General features: G+C 42.0%; 1 protein-coding gene across 1 annotated transcript; it reads right to left on the bottom strand.

The window, feature by feature from the left end:
• Nucleotides 1–4,326: 4,326 nt before the first annotated feature.
• Nucleotides 4,327–16,864, bottom strand: LOC128599267 (uncharacterized). Its single transcript, XM_053610778.1, has 6 exons — nt 16,707–16,864; nt 16,131–16,181; nt 15,733–15,932; nt 11,129–11,419; nt 8,391–8,438; nt 4,327–7,940 (listed from the first exon to the last, which is right to left on the bottom strand). Exons 1-6 carry the CDS (start codon nt 16,862–16,864, stop codon nt 7,711–7,713), a joined length of 978 nt encoding a protein of 325 aa, XP_053466753.1. The 3' UTR covers nt 4,327–7,710.
• Between the last annotated feature and the right edge of the window lie 1,779 nt (nt 16,865–18,643).

Raw genomic sequence — 18,643 nt, 5'->3', positions numbered from 1 at the left:
TGATAATGACCCGAAGCACACGTCCAAATCAACAAAGGCACACGTAACCAAAAGAAGTTCAGTGTTTTTGAATGAGCTAGCTCGAGCCCAGACCTGAATCCAGCTAAAAATCTGTGGGGTGACCTGAAGAGGATTAGTTCCGGGGTGTGCACACTTATGCAACCTGGTTATTGTACGTTTTTCACTTAATTTTTAAACGCTGTAATTTCACCTTGAGGGGAAAAGTTCTGACGATTTATCTTAGTGTCATTCTTTCACGTCACAAAAACCTGCAGTTTCAACAGGGGTGTGTAGACTTTTTATATCCAATGTAGCTGGCTGGAATTAGCTTAGCTGATGACACCTGAGCAAAACTACTGAAATTAAGTGCATTCAGCAAAATAAAAGTTCTTATTAGATAAATACATATACTTCTTCATGAAGAATTAGGTGACTAAAATAATAAACTAAAATATATATATATATATATATATATATATATATATATATATATATATATATATATATATATATATACACACAGTGGCAAGAAAAAGTATGTGAACCCGTTGGAATTTCATGGTTTCCTGCATAAATTGGTCATAAAATGTGATCTGATCTTCATCTAAGTCAGGGGTATTGACAAATATAATGTGCCTAAAAGAATAACACAAAAAAAATTCTGATCTTTCATGTCTTTATTGAACACACTCATTCAACATTCAAAATGGCAGTGGAAAAAGTAAGTGAACCCTTAGAATTAATAACTGGTTGACCCCCTCTTGGCAGCAATAACCTCAACCAGGCGCTTCCTGTAGCTGTGGATCAGACCTGCACATCGTTCAGGAGGAATTTTAGCCCATTCTTCCTGCAGAACTGCTTTAGCTCGGTCATATTCTTTGGACGTGTCATGTGTACGGCTCTCTTCACGTCATTCCATAGCATCTCTATTGGGTTGAGGTCTGAACTCAGCTCGTGCTCAGTGTTGATGATGCAACTTCTCGTGCACGTGCACTCGGTGTTAAACGCACTTCCGTTTTTACAAATAAACAAAACAAACCTGATTTCTACACACACACACACACACACGAGCATACAGAGACAGTCATACACACATTCATTCTTGCCAGCTGTCTGCAACTTGAACAATAAAATAGCTTTGCTGGTGAAAAGCTACATGATATTTCTCAGTATCGAGGTGTTACATCACTGTTTCTGAAGTAATTCAACTCTCAGTTTTACTACACTACTGCTGCACAGCACTGACTGCTGAGAGTCACATGATGCAGGTCATTCATACACTTAATCTCTCTCTCTGATAGATATCTGTCAATTCATTCAAATACATGTAATCTCATCACACCACTGTATCTGTGTCTGATTTATACCGGGCAAAATTCCAGATCTAACGACATAACTAATACAAATTAACAGTCAAGTTAAACTTCTAATCAGTGTTTGTGCTTCTAAAACCAATGACAGCTTTAACGTTAATAATTGTGGAAAGACCGTGGTATAAGGGTAATCCATGGCTAGAAGATCATCTGAAGGATAATGATATAATCATGGTGGTATAATAGGCACTGCTACTGTAGGGCTAACTTCTAGATCAATAATTCCCATTCTCTGTGCTCTTTATCAGCTCTCCATCCATTACTTTCCAACTCGGAATATTCATCTTCCCAGATTTTCTCCAGGACTTTTAACTGGGTGATTATTTTCATGACTCTAATGGCATTTCCCCCATTTCTACTCGTAATGAGGCACAATACCCATAATGCACTTTGATGTTTGTATGGAGAGGAAACTTGAAGTGGAGTTTTGCAGATACACAACACTGCGTGCAGGACGTCTCTCACTCGACCTTCTGTTCCTCCTGAGGTTTGAAACCAGAACCATAAAGAGGACGGTGTGAAAGGCGGCGGGAATAATACTGAAGAAATGAAAGGTGGATGGAGATGGAGATGGAGAGAGTGAAGGGCGTGTACAGATGAGAGAATCACGTGACAGTGTGTGGGCGTGGCAGTGTGTGTTCTCTCCCAGAGACTGGATCATCAAGCCAGGACCAGCAGATTTAAAGCTTCATGAATCTCAGTAACTTCACATCATTCACACGCAAACTGAAATTAGAACTCGGATGAACACGCTGTCGAACTTTGAGAGAAGAGTTTGTGTCTTAGCATTAAAGAACACTTTTTTATAAAGCGTTGAGTTGTGAGAATCAGCATCTCTTGTAGAAATGGAACAAGCGCTGGAACGCTCACAGACTGACACGCGTGTGGTGCGAATCTGGCAGGAGACACAGATTGGGTAGCGAGATCCAGTGTTCCAACACACATTTAAAACAAAAGACTAACAGAACACATGATTTACACACCGAATAATCACACAACCACGCCGCTAACAAACATGCAGTTTAAGGGTTTTAAAATATATATTTTTTTAAAATATATGCCTCGATATTATATAAAATCAGTTTATAAAAGTGAAAAACACATGTGGAGAATATAGATTTCTTCATTCTAATAAAAAGCACAGTGCACTTTTCATATTAAAATACAGTACTGCTTTAGAAATGCTCTTAACATCATTTAAATATCTTTACACATTGAGGGTCGTGTTCAGAGTCAGCAGCACATCTGGAGAACAATCTGATCAAGCACTCGCTGGAATTTAACACAATTCTTCATTTGATCCATAAAAGACTCTCAGTAAGAATTTACATGTATTTACATTTACAGTATTTGGTAGACGTGCTTATCCAGAGCGACTCACATTTCTCTCATTTATACACCTGAGCAGGTGAGGGTCAAAGGTCATCCTCATGGATTTGACCTCACGACCTTCCCATCATTAATCTTAACCTCTGAGAAGTGTTTAAATCCTCACTGACTGCAGAGGCAGAGCTGAAGCGCCGAATGTCGTCTGATGGTCTCAGAGAGTTGACCAGATTGAAATATAGATATAATACTATTTTGTCGAGGAAAGTGGAGTTTTGGTTATTCAGTGCAAGACAGTCATACTTTGAGTCGGGGGACAAAGCAGGAAAACTTTTGGCTAGATATATAAAACAGAGGGAGGCCCTTTCTACCATTCCCGCAGTGAAGTCTGTTAGTGGTGAAATTTTTACCTCGGCCATTGATATTAATAATGCTTTTAAAGAATTTTACTTTGATCTCTATAGTTCAATGTCTTCGTCTACTGATGAAGATATTAGGAACTTTGTGGAACCATTGGAACTCCGGAAATTGACGACGGAGCAAAAAAATGCTCTTGATTCTGAGATAACCCTGGAGGAGCTTGGCGAGGTAATTAAGGCCCTGCCTACAGGCAAGTCTCCGGGGCCAGATGGCTTTGCCGCTGAGTTTTTCAAATCTTATGCTACAGAACTGGCTCCACTTCTGTTAGAAGTTTATACAGAAGCATTAAAGAACGGAAAGCTTCCTCCAACCGTGACACAAGCCCGGATCAGTCTGATTCTTAAAAAAGACAAAGATCCAAGTGAGTGTAAAAGTTATCGTCCAATTTCCCCGATCCAGTTAGATGTAAAGATCTTGTCGAAAATTCTGGCTAACCGATTAAGTAAAGTTATGACATCTCTTATACATATAGATCAGGTGGGGTTTATTCGGGGCCGTAGCTCTTCTGATAACATTAGACGTCTCATTGATATCATGTGGTCAGTAGCGAATGATCAGTCTCCGGTTGCTGCCATCTCACTTGACGCCGAAAAGGCGTTTGATATGGTAGAATGGGGTTATCTTTTTAAGATTTTGGAAGCGTATGGGTTCGGGAATACTTTCATTGGTTGGATTAAGCTACTTTATAGACACCCGGTAGCGGCAGTACAAACAAATGGACTAATTTCAGATTATTTTACTCTAGATAGGGGCACCCGGCAGGGTTGCCCTCTTTCCCCATTATTGTTCTGTCTTGCCCTGGAACCATTAGCAGCTGCGATAAGAAAGGAGAATGATTCTCCAGGGGTGGTGGCGGCAGGTGTGGCGCATAAGCTTTTGCTTTATGCAGATGATATTTTATTATTCGTCTCTGACCCTACTAGATCTATGCCTTGCCTCCACAGAATTATTAATTCCTTTTCCAAATTCTCAGGATACAAAGTCAACTGGTCTAAGTCCGAAGCTTTGGCTCTGACAGCGTACTGTCCTGTAGCGGCCTTTCAGCCTGGTGCCTTCCAGTGGCCCAAACAGGGCAGTAAGTATTTGGGTATTTTATTTCCAAAAAATTTGTCCGATTTAGTTAGTGTTAATGTTGAGCGGTTAATAAAAAGGTTTTCGAGTGATGTAGACAGGTGGTCTTCTTTACATTTATCTATGATCGGGGAAGGTTAATGTTATTAAAATGAGTTGTATTTCAAAATTCAATTACCTGCTACAGTCTCTCCCTATAGATGTCCCTCTTTCTTATTTCAAGCAATTTGAGAGTATAGCGAAGTCTTTTATTTGGAATGGTAAACGTCCCAGGTTAAATTTCAATAAGTTACATAGGCCGATTGACAAGGGTGGGCTAGGCCTACCCAAGATTCTGTTTTATTATTATGCGTTTGGTCTCAGACATTTGGCTCATTGGTCACTTCCGCTTGAGAGAGCCCCTCCCTGGTTCTGCATTGAACAAGAAGTTCTTGCCCCTATTTTGCCACTGCAAAGCCTTTCCATTAATCTAACCAGAGAAGGTAAATCACACCCCGTTATTTCACATCTGCACTCAGTGTGGACAAGCGTGTCCAGGGTGTTTGATTCTGAGATTTATCTCAATGTTGCCTCGAGCCTATGGCTAAACCCCAAACTACGTATTAATAAGTCCCCTTTTTGTTGGTCAGAGTGGATCACGAGTGGGGTTAATACACATGGTGATCTTTATGAGAGTGGTGTGATGATATCTTTTGAAAAATTGGTTCAACATTTTGGGATTCCCAGATCTCAGTTTTTTAGGTATCTTCAACTATGCCACTTGCTCTGTACTATTTTTGGGAGTAGCGTGCACCCCCCTAAAGCAGCAGATACTCTGGGAGAGGTGATTTCTGCTTTTGGAAGAGGGCATGAAGCATCAGTGTATTACTCCTTACTGATTCAGAGTCTAGGGGACGGAGTCTCGACCACTCTCAAGAGATTATGGGAGAAAGATTTAAATTTGGAATTGGGGGAGGGAGAGTGTGCTAGGATTTTAAAAAATATAAAAACTGCATCTAGAGACGCAAGGGTGCGCCTTATACAATTTAAGATTTTACATCGGTTCTATTTGACCCCCTCTAAATTGTATAGGCTCGGTCTTAAAGACACACCCACCTGCTGGCGATGCCATTCAGAAGATGGAGACATCACCCATGTTTTTTGGGGGTGTCGTAAGATCCAAGAATTTTGGTGGAAGGAGCAGAGCTTTGTATGTGAGGTGTTGAACACTCAGATCTCGTTCTGCCCTAGACTCTGTATTTTGGGAGATGGGGAGGTCACAAAATTGGAGGATAGGTACAAAAAAGATTGGGTTTTGACCAGTGTGATGATTGGTAGTCAGGTTATTTTAAGGGGATGGAAATCAGATGGAGCGCCCTCGTTTCCAGAGCGGTGTATGGAGATGGGGAGGGTGGCTGCCTTTGAGGAGGGGTCAGAAGGATTGGAGTTGGGAATTCCTTCAGGAAGAATTGGAGCAGTTATTTGGCGTTTTTGGGGAACTCTTGAGGAGGGGCGGTGGAGAGTATAATTTAGAGTTTAGTCTATGATTATACTTGATTATTGTATTTATTTATTTATTTATTTAATTGTGTGTATTTTTATTGATTTTTTAATTATTTTTTTGGATATGTGAGTTTATAATCTATTGACCACAGGGGTGTTCGTGGGGGGACCAGGGTGGGGTGGGAGGTTGGTAGGGGGAGGGGTTATAGTGAGGATTTATGTTAAAATAGTTTGATTCATTATATATGTTGTTTGTCTATTTGTATTAATTTGTGAATCAATAAAAGTGTTAATTACAAAAAAAATAAATCCTCACTGACTGCTGAACTCGAATACGACCCCATAGTGCACACTCGACTGCAAAGACACGACGTACAACAATGTTCATTATTCAAATACATCACATAGAATTCAGAAATAAAAGCAGACAAGAACATTGTACCAGATGAAGAATCAATTCATTCAGACTTCAAATCGAGAAAATGAACGATATTTAAAGAAATACATGGATATAACTGAAACAGACCAAGCAGATTTTCCTGAAATACGTTATTGATTAATGAGGAACTCGAGAACAATCAGACAGTGGACAAGTAACTAGTTCTAATGCCACATATTTCATCTAATGTTCCCTCGAGCAGTGACGTCATGCTAATGGAAACTGTTCTCAGAACAAAGAGTGAAGAAAAATAGGAATAAATAACTGAATTTACAAACAAACTCAAAGTCATAATATTAGTTATGTTAGCTCGCTTACTAGTAAACATGGCTAATTTTAGTATTTACACACAGCGGTTAGCGTAACGCTAGCTCTCTTCAGCTAATTTTAGTATTTACACACAGCGGTTAGCATAACGCTAGCTCTCTTAGTCTAATTTTAGTATTCACACAGCGGTTAGCATAACGCTAGCTCTCTTAGTCTAATTTTAGTATTCACACAGCGGTTAGCATAACGCTAGCTCTCTTAGTCTAATTTTAGTATTTACACACAGCGGTTAGCGTAACGCTAGCTCTCTTCAGCTAATTTTAGTATTTACACACAGCGGTCAACATCACGCTAGCTCTCTTCAGCTAATTTTAGTATTTACACACAGCATTAGCGTAACGCTAGCTCTCTTCAGCTAATTTTAGTATTTACACACAGCGGTTAGCATAACGCTAGCTCTCTTAGTCTAATTTTAGTATTCACACAGCGGTTAGCATAACGCTAGCTCTCTTAGTCTAATTTTAGTATTCACACAGCGGTTAGCATAACGCTAGCTCTCTTAGTCTAATTTTAGTATTTACACACAGCGGTTAGCGTTACGCTAGCTCTCTTCAGCTAATTTTAGTATTTACACACAGCGGTCAACATCACGCTAGCTCTCTTCAGCTAATTTTAGTATTTACACACAGCGGTCAACATCACGCTAACTCTCTTCAGCTAATTTTAGTATTTACACACAGCATTAGCGTAACGCTAGCTCTCTTCAGCTAATTTTAGTATTTACACACAGCATTAGCGTAACGCTAGCTCTCTTCAGCTAATTTTAGTATTTACACACAGCATTAGCGTAACGCTAGCTCTCTTCAGCTAATTTTAGTATTTACACACAGCGGTCAACATCACGCTAGCTCTCTTCAGCTAATTTTAGTATTTACACACAGCATTAGCGTAACGCTAGCTCTCTTCAGCTAATTTTAGTATTTACACACAGCATTAGCGTAACGCTAGCTCTCTTCAGCTAATTTTAGTATTTACACACAGCGGTCAACATCACGCTAGCTCTCTTCAGCTAATTTTAGTATTTACACACAGCATTAGCGTAACGCTAGCTCTCTTCAGCTAATTTTAGTAATTACACACAGCGGTCAACATCACGCTAGCTCTCTTCAGCTAATTTTAGTATTTACACAATAAATTTTAGTGAGATGTTTTAGTGAAAATAACATTAACACAAACATTATTTACAGTCCTACTGTATTAACGATACTGCTGTTTAAATCTACACTGGGGGAATTAGAATATAGAGTACAAGCATTAAAAACCCCCAAAACCCTAAGCACTACACTCCGTCTTCTCTACTGCTCTCAGTGCACAGTGTTTCTGCTGGAGGAGAGGGAGTCCGTTGTTCTCAGCATTCTCACGGAGCTGCTCATTTTCTCTCCTCAGACGCACATACATCACTAACAGGAACACAAACGCAGATACAAGCAGCATCAGTATCAGTATCAGTACAATCCCCCACACTGGTACACCTTCCTGCTGCTTGATGTCTGGACTCGGCTCTGTAAAACACACAGAGAGAGAAATGACCCTGTGAGTCCCATTCCAGCGTCACACATTATGTACAGCATGTGGTGATGAAGCACGGCTCTGATTCCAACTTTAACATGCAGCAGAACCTCTCTCAGATATTCTCTCTTCACTTCTACACCCAGGTGCAGCCTACAGCCTTCTGTTCTTTTCACATCAAACCTCTACATCATCCATTATTCCAGGATTGACCATCAACACATCTCCTGACTCAGTGCAGTGTGCACACTGGTCCTGTGTGTGTGTGTGGACACTGGTCCTGTGTGTGTGTGTTTTACAGCCTGATTCTGCAGGAGTTTATTATTTAGTTTAGTGTGGAGTTGAGCGTCAGATCTTTTTAATAAATATAAAACTAAATATACAGAAGAAACAGAGGAATCTGCAGGACAGACAATATCATATATATATATTTATAGACGTACCAGGGGCACTGCGTCGTCCTCGAGAGCGAGTCTGGGACACGCGTTCATCTACACAGAACAGAAACATCACAACATGAGGACTCTGCAAGACGTCCACACACTGAGTCGGGATAGAAAGGGTGTTGATGTGGTGAAGGTTTGATCCATATGAAAGTGTCAGGAGGTAAAAACACACTCCAAACACAATCAGACTTTATTTCTATTGGACGCTGCAGCAGGTGGAATTTACACAGAAAGGCTTACGGTGCTTTTAAAGTGAAGGAAAGCCGTGTGCTGATTTGGACTTCCATACAGAAAGGTAGGTGACACCAGAGGAGGCGTGAGACACCGATACAGATCTACAGAGCTCTTATTGATCGTTCCAGCACTGATGGAGAACTGCTGTGGGTCTTGCAGAGTGATGTTGTGATGTAGTCTGACTGACTTCCTGCTTTATTAACTACATGTGCTCTCTGAGCGCTCTAGAACCCAATCCAGTGTGTTCTGCAGGGAGACGTGCTCTTTACTGTTGTGGATTAACACACAGAGAGGTTACGCTCAATTACACCGAGACTGCACAACACCTGCTGTGGGGACGTTTACACTTTCTGTAATCTTTACTGCCCTGACACACACACACACACTCACACACACACACAGCACTGATACAAACACACAACACCTGCTGTGGGGACGTTTACACTTTCTGTGCTCGCAAATCAGGAAGGACGCGTGAATCCGCTCACTTCCACAGCAAGTTATAAGAGGTTACAGGCTACAAGAAATCGCCCCAAGTGTGTGCGAGAGAGAGAGTGTGTGTGTGTGTGTGTGTGTGTGTGCGTGTGTGTATGGTGTCTTGCTATGGACTGGTGACCCTCCCACAGTGAATTTCCCCACCATGTTCTTGAGTTAGACTCCAAATCCACCACCACCCTGACCAGGATAAAGCACTTACTGAAAGCACACACACACACACACACACACACCCCTCTACACCAAACACACACACACACCTCTACACCACACACACACACACCTCTACACCAAACACACACACACACCTCTACACCACACACACACCTCTACACCAAACACACACACACCTCTACACCACACACACACACCTCTACACCAAACACACACACACCTCTACACCACACACACACACACACACACACACACACACCCCTCTACACCAAACACACACACACACCTCTACACCACACACACACACACCTCTACACCAAACACACACACACACCTCTACACCAAACACACACACACACCTCTACACCAAACACACACACACACCTCTACACCAAACACACACACACACCTCTACACCAAACACACACACACACACCTACACCACACACACACCTCTACACCAAACACACACACACCTCTACACCACACACACACACCTCTACACCAAACACACACACACCTCTACACCAAACACACACACACCTCTACACCACACACACACACACACCTCTACACCACACACACACACACCTCTACGTGTGTGACTGAAGCAGAGCATGATCCCCTCCCTTCGGAGACTGGGCCGCAGGGCAGTATTCCAGCATGATAACGACCCCAAACACACCTCCAAGACGACCACTGCCTTGCTAAAGAAGCTGAGGGTGAAGGTGATGGACTGACCAAGCATGTCTCCAGACCTAAACCCTATTGAGCATCTGTGGGGCATCCTCAAACGGAAGGTGGAGGAGCACAAGGTCTCTAACATCCACCAGCTCCGTGATGTGGTCATGGAGGAGTGGAAGAGGACTCCAGTGGAACCTGTGAAGCTCTGGTGAACTCCATGCCCAAGAGGGTTAAGGCAGTGCTGGAAAATAATGGTGGCCACACAAAATATTGACACTTCGGGCCCAATCTGGACATTTTCACTTAGGGGTGTACTCACTTTTGTTGCCAGCGGTTTAGACATTAATGTCTGTGTGTTGAGTTATTTTGAGGGGACAGCAAATTTACACTGTTACACAAGCTGTACACTCACTACTTTACATTGTAGCAAAGTGTCATTTCTTCAGTGTTGTCACATGAAAAGATATCATCAAATATTTACAAACATGTGAGGGGTGTACTCACTTTTGTGAGATTCTGTACCTCTACACCACACACACCTACACCTCTACACCACACACTCCTACACCTCTACACCACACACTCCTACACCTCTACACCACACACTCCTACACCTCTACACCACACTAGGGATGTCACGAGAATCGATACTTTGGTACCAAGTCAGTACCAACACTGTTAAAACGTGACGGTACTTGTTTTTCTGCAGTAGCATTAGTAATGATTCCGATGAAATTACTGAGAGTACCGAGGTTGTGATTCTTGCGGAACTGAAGGGGGCAGCAAATACGTGCAAGTGTTTTAGTCGGTCCACAAGTGGTGAAGAAGAAGAACGCCTACAAGCACACGGGAAACACTACAGAAGATTAGCTTAGCTTAACAAGTTTAGCTCCACCCCGACTCGTTGAGAGGAAAAGAGAGGAAAGCTAGTACCGGTTTCCGGTGTGCAACCGATGCGATCATTAATTTCAAACAAAGCGAGGAAACACCTGGAATTTGGCGAAGCACCTGAAAGACGGTCCTATATTATGTTTGTTTGAGGCAGCTGCATTGTGGAAAATGTATAAAATCATAAGACACAGGTCAAGAGTATATAACATACCGTATATATATATATATATATATGATGATTTTTAAGTCTTTCTTACCTCTCATATGGACCGTTACGATGGCTAAAGTCTCATCATTCACTTTATCCCGTACTGTGTAGTTCCCACTGTCAGAGGCGTCTCCATCTTTAATCTGAAGAGTGTTGAGGAGAGACGCTCTCTCTTTATAATCTGGACTGCACTGGATCTTCTCCTTCTCCACGGTGCAGATCTGCAGGTTTGATGGTTGTACAGCATCACTGGCAGTAAAACTCACCCCCACCAGGTCAGTGAGGGGAAAGTGCATGTGTATGGGTTCACCTGGGGCAATCACACGGGTCATCTCTAGAGCTAAGGAGAGGAAATAAAATGAGAACGTGTGAGTGCAGACGTACTGACGACTGCTGATGACGGATGATGAGGTTACCACCCTGACATGCATGGGTCATTCTGTGGTGGTTTTCCAGCTAGCAGTCTGACAGCAGGGCAGACGGTCTGGGAGATGGGAGAGCTCTCCACCATTCTGATTTGGGTTTGAGATCAAAAGATGGATGTGAGATGATGGATCAGAATTTCAGCTTTCATTTCCTGATATTTCCACCTAAAATGTGTTACACAAGTTAGAACATGGGACCTTTTGTTTGAAACCACCCATTTTATCAAGTGATCAAAAATATTGGAACATGTGATTGACAGGTGTTTGTTACCTAGGTGTGTCCTGTTAGATCAAATCTTTAAACAATTAAAGAATCCATGTTTGAGCTCTGGGTTTGCCTGTAAAGGTATTTGTTATTAAAGGATAAACCAACGTGGAGACCAGAGAGCTGTCTATGGGAGAAAAGCGAGCCATTCTGAAGCTGAGTAAGGAGGGGAAGTCTATCAGAGGCACTGCACAAGCATTGGATATAACCAATACAACCCTTTGGAATGTCCTGAAAAAGAAAGAAACCACTGGTGTATGGAGGAACAGACACAGAACGGGTCGACCAAGGAAAACTACAGTTGATGACAAACATTGTGAGAGCTGTGAAGAAAAACCCAAAAACAACAGTCAGTGACCAACAACAACCTCCACAGGACAGGGTGAAGGTCTCACAATCCACCGTTTGAAGAAGACTTCGAGAGCAGAAATACAGGAGGCCATACCACACGATACAAACCACTCATCAGCAGTAAGAGTCAGACAGAGATGAGTCACAAAAGTTCTGGAACCAAAATGAACCTCTACCAAAGTGACGGAAAGGCCAAAGTGTGGAGAAAGAAAGGATCTGCTCACGATCCAGAACATACAAGCTCATCTGTGAAACATGGTGGAGGTAGTGTCATGGCTTGGGCTTGCATGGCTGCTTCTGGAACATTCTCACTAATCTTTATTGATGATGAACTCATGATGGTAGCAGCAGAATAAATTCAGAAGTTTACAGGAACATTCTGTCTGCAGATTTACAGAGAAATGCATCCAAATTAATCAGGAGGAACTTCATCATGCAGCAAGACGACGATCCAAACCACACTTCCACCTCAACACAGGACTACAACTGAAAGAGGCTGCAGTAAAAACCTGGAGAGGTTTCACAGAAGACGAAACCAGCAGTTTGGAGTCAGTGAGTCACAGGATTGATGCAGTTACTGCGAGTAAGGGAAATGCAACCAAATATCGTGTTATTTACTATAAGACTCTGTTCCAATACTTTTGCTCACCCCAAAACTGGGCGGTCTGTCACCAAAGGTGCCATGTTCTGAACTGTGTAACACATCTAGATGTAAATAAGAGGAAATGAAAGATGAAATTCTGATCCATCTCCTCATATCCATCTTTTGATCTCAAACCCAAATGTCATTTATCTCAATGTTGCCTCGAGCCTATGGCTAAACCCCAAACTACGTATTAATAAGTCCCCTTTTTGTTGGTCAGAGTTTATCACAAGGGGGGTTAATACACATGGTGATCTTTATGAGAGTGGTGTGATGATATCTTTTGAAAAATTAGTTCAACATTTTGGGATCCCCAGATCTCAGTTTTTTAGGTATCTTCAACTACGCCACTTGCTCTGTACTATTTTTGGGAGTAGCGTGCACCCCCCTAAAGCAGCAGATACTCTGGGAGAGGTGATTTCTGCTTTTGGAAGAGGGCATGAAGCATCAGTGTATTACTCCTTACTGATTCAGAGTCTAGGGGACGGAGTTTCGACCACTCTCGAGAGATTATGGGAGAAAGATTTAAATTTGGAATTGGGGGAGGGAGTGTGTGCTAGGATTTTAAAAAATATAAAAACTGCATCTAGAGACGCAAGGGTGCGCCTTATACAATTTAAGATTTTACATCGGTTCTATTGGACCCCCTCTAAATTGTATAGGCTCGGTCTTAAAGACACACCCACCTGCTGGCGACGCCATTCAGAAGATGGAGACATCACCCATGTTTTTCGGGGGTGTCGTAAGATCCAAGAATTTTGGTGGAAGGTGCAGAGCTTTGTATGTGAGGTGTTGAACACTCAGATCTCGTTCTGCCCTAGACTCTGTATTTTGGGAGATGGGGAGGTCACAAAATTGGAGGATAGGTACAAAAAAGATTGGGTTTTGACCAGTGTGATGATTGGTAGTCAGGTTATTTTAAGGGGATGGAAATCAGATGGAGCGCCCTCGTTTCCAGAGCGGTGTGTGGAGATGGGGAGGGTGGCTGCCTTTGAGGAGGGGTCGAGCAGAAGGATGGGAGTTGTGAATTCCTTCAGGAAGAAATGGAGCAGTTATTTGGCATTTTTGGGGAACTCTCAAGGAGGGGCGGTGGAGAGTATAATTTAGAGTTTAGTCTATGATTATACTTGATTATTGTATTTATTTATTTTAATTGTGTGTATTTTTATTTTTTTTGGGATATATGAGTTTATATTCTATTGACCACAGGGGTGTTCGTGGGGGGACCAGGGTGGGGTGGGAGGTTGGTAGGGGGACGGGTTATAGTGAGGATTTATGTTAAAATAGTTTGATTCATTATATATGTTGTTTGTCTATTTGTGTTAACTTGTGAATCAATAAAAGTGTTAATTACAAAAAAAAAAAAAAAAAACAACCCAAGTCTTCAGTGTATAGTGAAGGACTGTTCCAATACTTTTGGTGGGAACTGCATCTCCATGTCTGTGGTCCACACAGTGTATTAGCCTCTGTGTCCTTTAGAAAATACTCAGAACATGTACATGTCTGTATGAGTGTCAGAATTACCATCAGTGTATTAATAACATGAAGCTACACTCACTGTCCACTTTATTAGGAACACATGTACACATGCAGCAGAAGACCACATCAGGTTCCACCAAGAACAGGTACCTGAGGCTATCACGGGCACAGACTCACCCAAACTGTACAGATGAAGACTGAATATGTAAAAATAAATAAATAAAAATCAATTTAAAAAATAAATCACTTGGTTTTTCTCCAAACTTCGGCTGTTCTGACTGGGCGAGTCTGTGCCTATGACAGTCTCAGATACCCGTTTTTGATTTTCCACACCATTGTGTAAACTTTAGAGAGTGTTTTGTGTGTGTGTGTGTGTGTGAAAATCCCAGCAGGAAATCAGCAGTTTCTGAAATCCTCAAACCAGCCCATCTGGTACCAACAACCACACCAGGGTTAAAGTCACAGAGATCAGACTGTGTCTTCATTCTGATGTTTGATGTGAACATGAACTGAAGCTCTAGTCCTGGATCTGCAGGATTTTATGTGCTGCACTGCTGCCACATGATTGGCTGATTAGATAATTGCATGAATGAGTAGGTGTACAGGTGTTCCTAATAAAGTGCTCTATACTGTATAACATTATATAAGTGATATTTAAGTTTAGTGCTCATCACTTTCCCTGCAGTTCCTTATTGAATAGCATCGGTGCTGTTCAGTTCACTTCAATGGGATTTAGAGCCCATGTTCTGATGCGGTTTAACAAAAAGTTATAATAATAGCCATAATAATGTGTTTTATACAGATCAAATCAGTACAACAAATCCTCACAGCTTTATTAACTGTACACAAATAGGAACATGGAATACAAGAACACTGCTGTTGTATAAATGCCAGAGTCGTATCTCCCTGCAGGTCTCACCTGCTTTCCCACTGAAGATAAGCAGGGTTGAGTCTGCTTAGTACCTGGATGGGAGACCTCCTGGGGAAAACTATGGTCGCTGCTGGTTGTCTGTGTGGGTCTAATGCCCCAGTATAGTGACCGGGACGCTATACTGTAAAAACAGCAGTGTCTTTCAGATGAGACGTTAAACCGAGGTCCTGACTCTCTGTGGTCATTACAATTCCCAGGACACTTATGGTAAAGAGTAGGGGTATAACCCCGGGGTCCTGCCCAAATTCCCCCACTGACCCTCCTCCATCACCCCCTAATAATCTCCATCTCTGAACTGGCTTCAACACTCTCTCCTCTCCACTAATAGCTGGTGTGTGCTGGAGCAATATGGTTGCTTCATCCAGGTGGAGGATACACACTAGTGGTGGTTAAGGAGACCCCACCACCACCACCACCACCCCCCCATAAGTGAAGTGCCTTGAGTGTCTAGAAAAGTGCTATAACTAACATGTGGTCTCCAAGTTAGTTTACTACTAGGTACTCCATATTATTACTCTCCACAGTAGATCAATAATAAATGTAGAGTATAAATACTCACGGGACAATGAAAAGACGACTTCACAGACGGTCTCAGAGACACACTTGGCCATGTAGAGTCCTCGAAGGCTGTAATCAGCTTTCAGCATGGTCAGGGAGGAATTCCCCTTCAGGTACTGTTCATAAGAGAGAATAAACCCGTCTTTAGACCAGCACGAGACGCTGCTACACCTGACCAGAACATCGTCCTGCTTCTGAAACCTGGTCCAGGTCAGTTCACCAGAGCACTGCACAGTACAGGGGAGAGACGCCGACTCATGCAGATTCCCAAACACCTTCTGTCTGTCTACGGACAGCACCACACAGGGAACTGGGGGAGAGAGAGAGAGATAGATATTTATACATTCCCATCACTGCACATGCTGCCTCAGAACACACATACAAAATAAAAGTCCTTACCTAGCAGTAATATCACTCCTGCACAGAGATGCATGATGGCCGGTGTCGATCCTACTGGAGGAAAAGGGGGAGGGGTTAAAAACAGGTTAATGGTTAAAATTAAAAGTGTGGAATGCAGAACTCTACAGTACAATCTCTTCATTAGTGTTTTCCAGTGTTTTGGGTAGAGGGTCAGTTATTCTGTAAAGAAGTAAATGTAGTAAATTACTAAAGCGGACTCCCCCTGGTGTACAGATTGTATGTATGTATGTATGTATGTATGTATGTATGTATATATACACATACACACACACACACAAGAATTAGAGTAACTAAATGTTTAAGTGTTCATACAGAGAGCAGTTTAATGGTTAAACACACATTAGGATTATAATTGAATGTCAGCATGGACTCTTCCTAAGATTGGATTTAACACTAAGAGGAGCTTTTAGCTGTACATCAAGTGTCTATATCTCGGGATGGAAGCTGAACTACAGCTGATCCAATCAGGGAGGAAATAATCCACACACTGTGTCAAACATCGAGGGTTCACTCCAGTCCACCGATCCATCACACTGAAATGAAAACCACCGACACCTTTGCAGGTGCTGTTCTAACTGTCCCTTCACATCTGAGGAAAGCAGGGAAACTCTCCTTGCCCCTGTGCTGACACTGAGCCGGACATCAGCGACAGCGGACATCATTTCTCTCTCGCTTTTGCGGTCCCTGAACACAGTTTCTGCTACCGCAGTCATCTCTTCATACCATGATCCGTCCGTGTAAATAATCTACTGCACTGTTAATATCACCTGTGTAACATCTGGAGGAATTAGATTCACTACTCACCGGAAATAAAAACTCCAACAGATAAAAACTCCAACAGATCTCCAGCAGTGAAGAGATGCAGAACACAAACACCGGCTCTAATCTCTAATAACTCTACAATAACTGTGATGTCGATAATAAAATACTTTTGATACGAGGAACAAAACACAAACTTTCCAATCGCAGAGTTAAAATCACTAAAATTGAAATAAAAACCAGATTTAAACGTCGATATAGAGGAACAACAACAGCAGCAGCAGCAGCGCGTGTCAGCGTACACCGTACGATGGGCGTTCCTTGTTTCATGACGTCAATGATCGTCACTCTTAAAACTAATCCTAACATCTATAATCACCACAGCAAAGTGTGTTTAAGTGGAATATTCTACTGATTTAATAACTCTGGATATAAATGTGTTTTTATTAAATAGCTGAGAATCTAATAGTGTTGTTATTTGGAATCTAGATTTATTTCTAGGTGATTTTTGTGAATCAGATTAAAATGGTGTTTATAGATCAGGACACAAAGTAAACAGGAGAGCTTTATGGTGGAATTACAGAAGAAAAAGACTGAATCATATGAATCCATATTAATCAGGACTAGAGAGAACTTCCTGGTCAGGGTTGTGGTGGATCCGGAGTCTATCCCACGAACACTGGCTCAGGCCATCTTCTCTCCATCACTCCTATATCTACTCGATCTACCAGTCTGCAGTGGTATGGACCAGTTTAATCAGCTGTACATGATGTTCCACTGACACCATATCCCCTGATATTTATTACACATGATATTCTAGAAGCACATCTGCATCACAACATTTAGTGTAGGAGCGCCACAAAACCCATCAGAGTACGCTAGTACAGGTCCTCTCTCAAAACTCCACCAAAAGAGCAGTGTTCTCTCCCCAGGAACCACAGAGGAACCTCAGAGGAGCACATGGACATGTGACTGTGGAATGATCTGTGCAGCTGTTTTCTGATCTCTCTAATCTGAACCGAATCAGTTCATCTGCTGGTTACGAAGATCATTTCATATAAATCCTACAAACATTCAACCACTCACTCTGGAGATATCACACTAACCCTGGAGCAGAAATCCCAGGGAGGAGGACAGGGGGACATATTCAGACACTTTCAGTGTTGCTGGTTAGTGAAAGCAGGGTGTACGGAGATCTGCACATCTCCCGGAGAATGGCTGGCATCAACATTCATTCTGAGCTGCTGGTGTTCGTTGGTATTTTCAGTCATTGATGATCAGGTGACTGATCATTAGTTGTACCCATTAGTTATTCTATTTGCTACTACTGGAAAATGCATCACTCTATTCGGCAGGTGCGATTTCTTGCATTTTAGCACCATCTAGTGGATCTTGTTGAAATAAAAGAATATTTGAGTAAATGAACCATTTCTTATGTTGACCGCGTTTTCACTACCTTGTAAGAGATGAACCGGAAGTAGCCTGCTTGCACGTGTCTGTAAAGATTCTCCATCTTTATCACATTCTTAGAAAATTTCCTAAAAGGTTTTTCCCTTTGAACGCCTTTGCTCGGAATCATCCGTGGGGAAATTGTATTTACTACATGTATAGTGTTGAATTTAGTTCCATAGGTAGCCATCCTTTCTGAGTGTGTTTAAAAGTCGTGATTGTGTGTTTAAATGTTAGTGTGTGGGGTTTTCCTGAACACACCTTATCTCAGACATCACCTGAAT

Source organism: Ictalurus furcatus, chromosome 22 (assembly GCF_023375685.1).
Source record: "Ictalurus furcatus strain D&B chromosome 22, Billie_1.0, whole genome shotgun sequence".
Taxonomy (NCBI): domain Eukaryota; kingdom Metazoa; phylum Chordata; class Actinopteri; order Siluriformes; family Ictaluridae; genus Ictalurus; species Ictalurus furcatus.
Note: the sequence above shows the minus strand (reverse complement) of the source record. Positions and strands in the feature narration are given on the sequence as shown.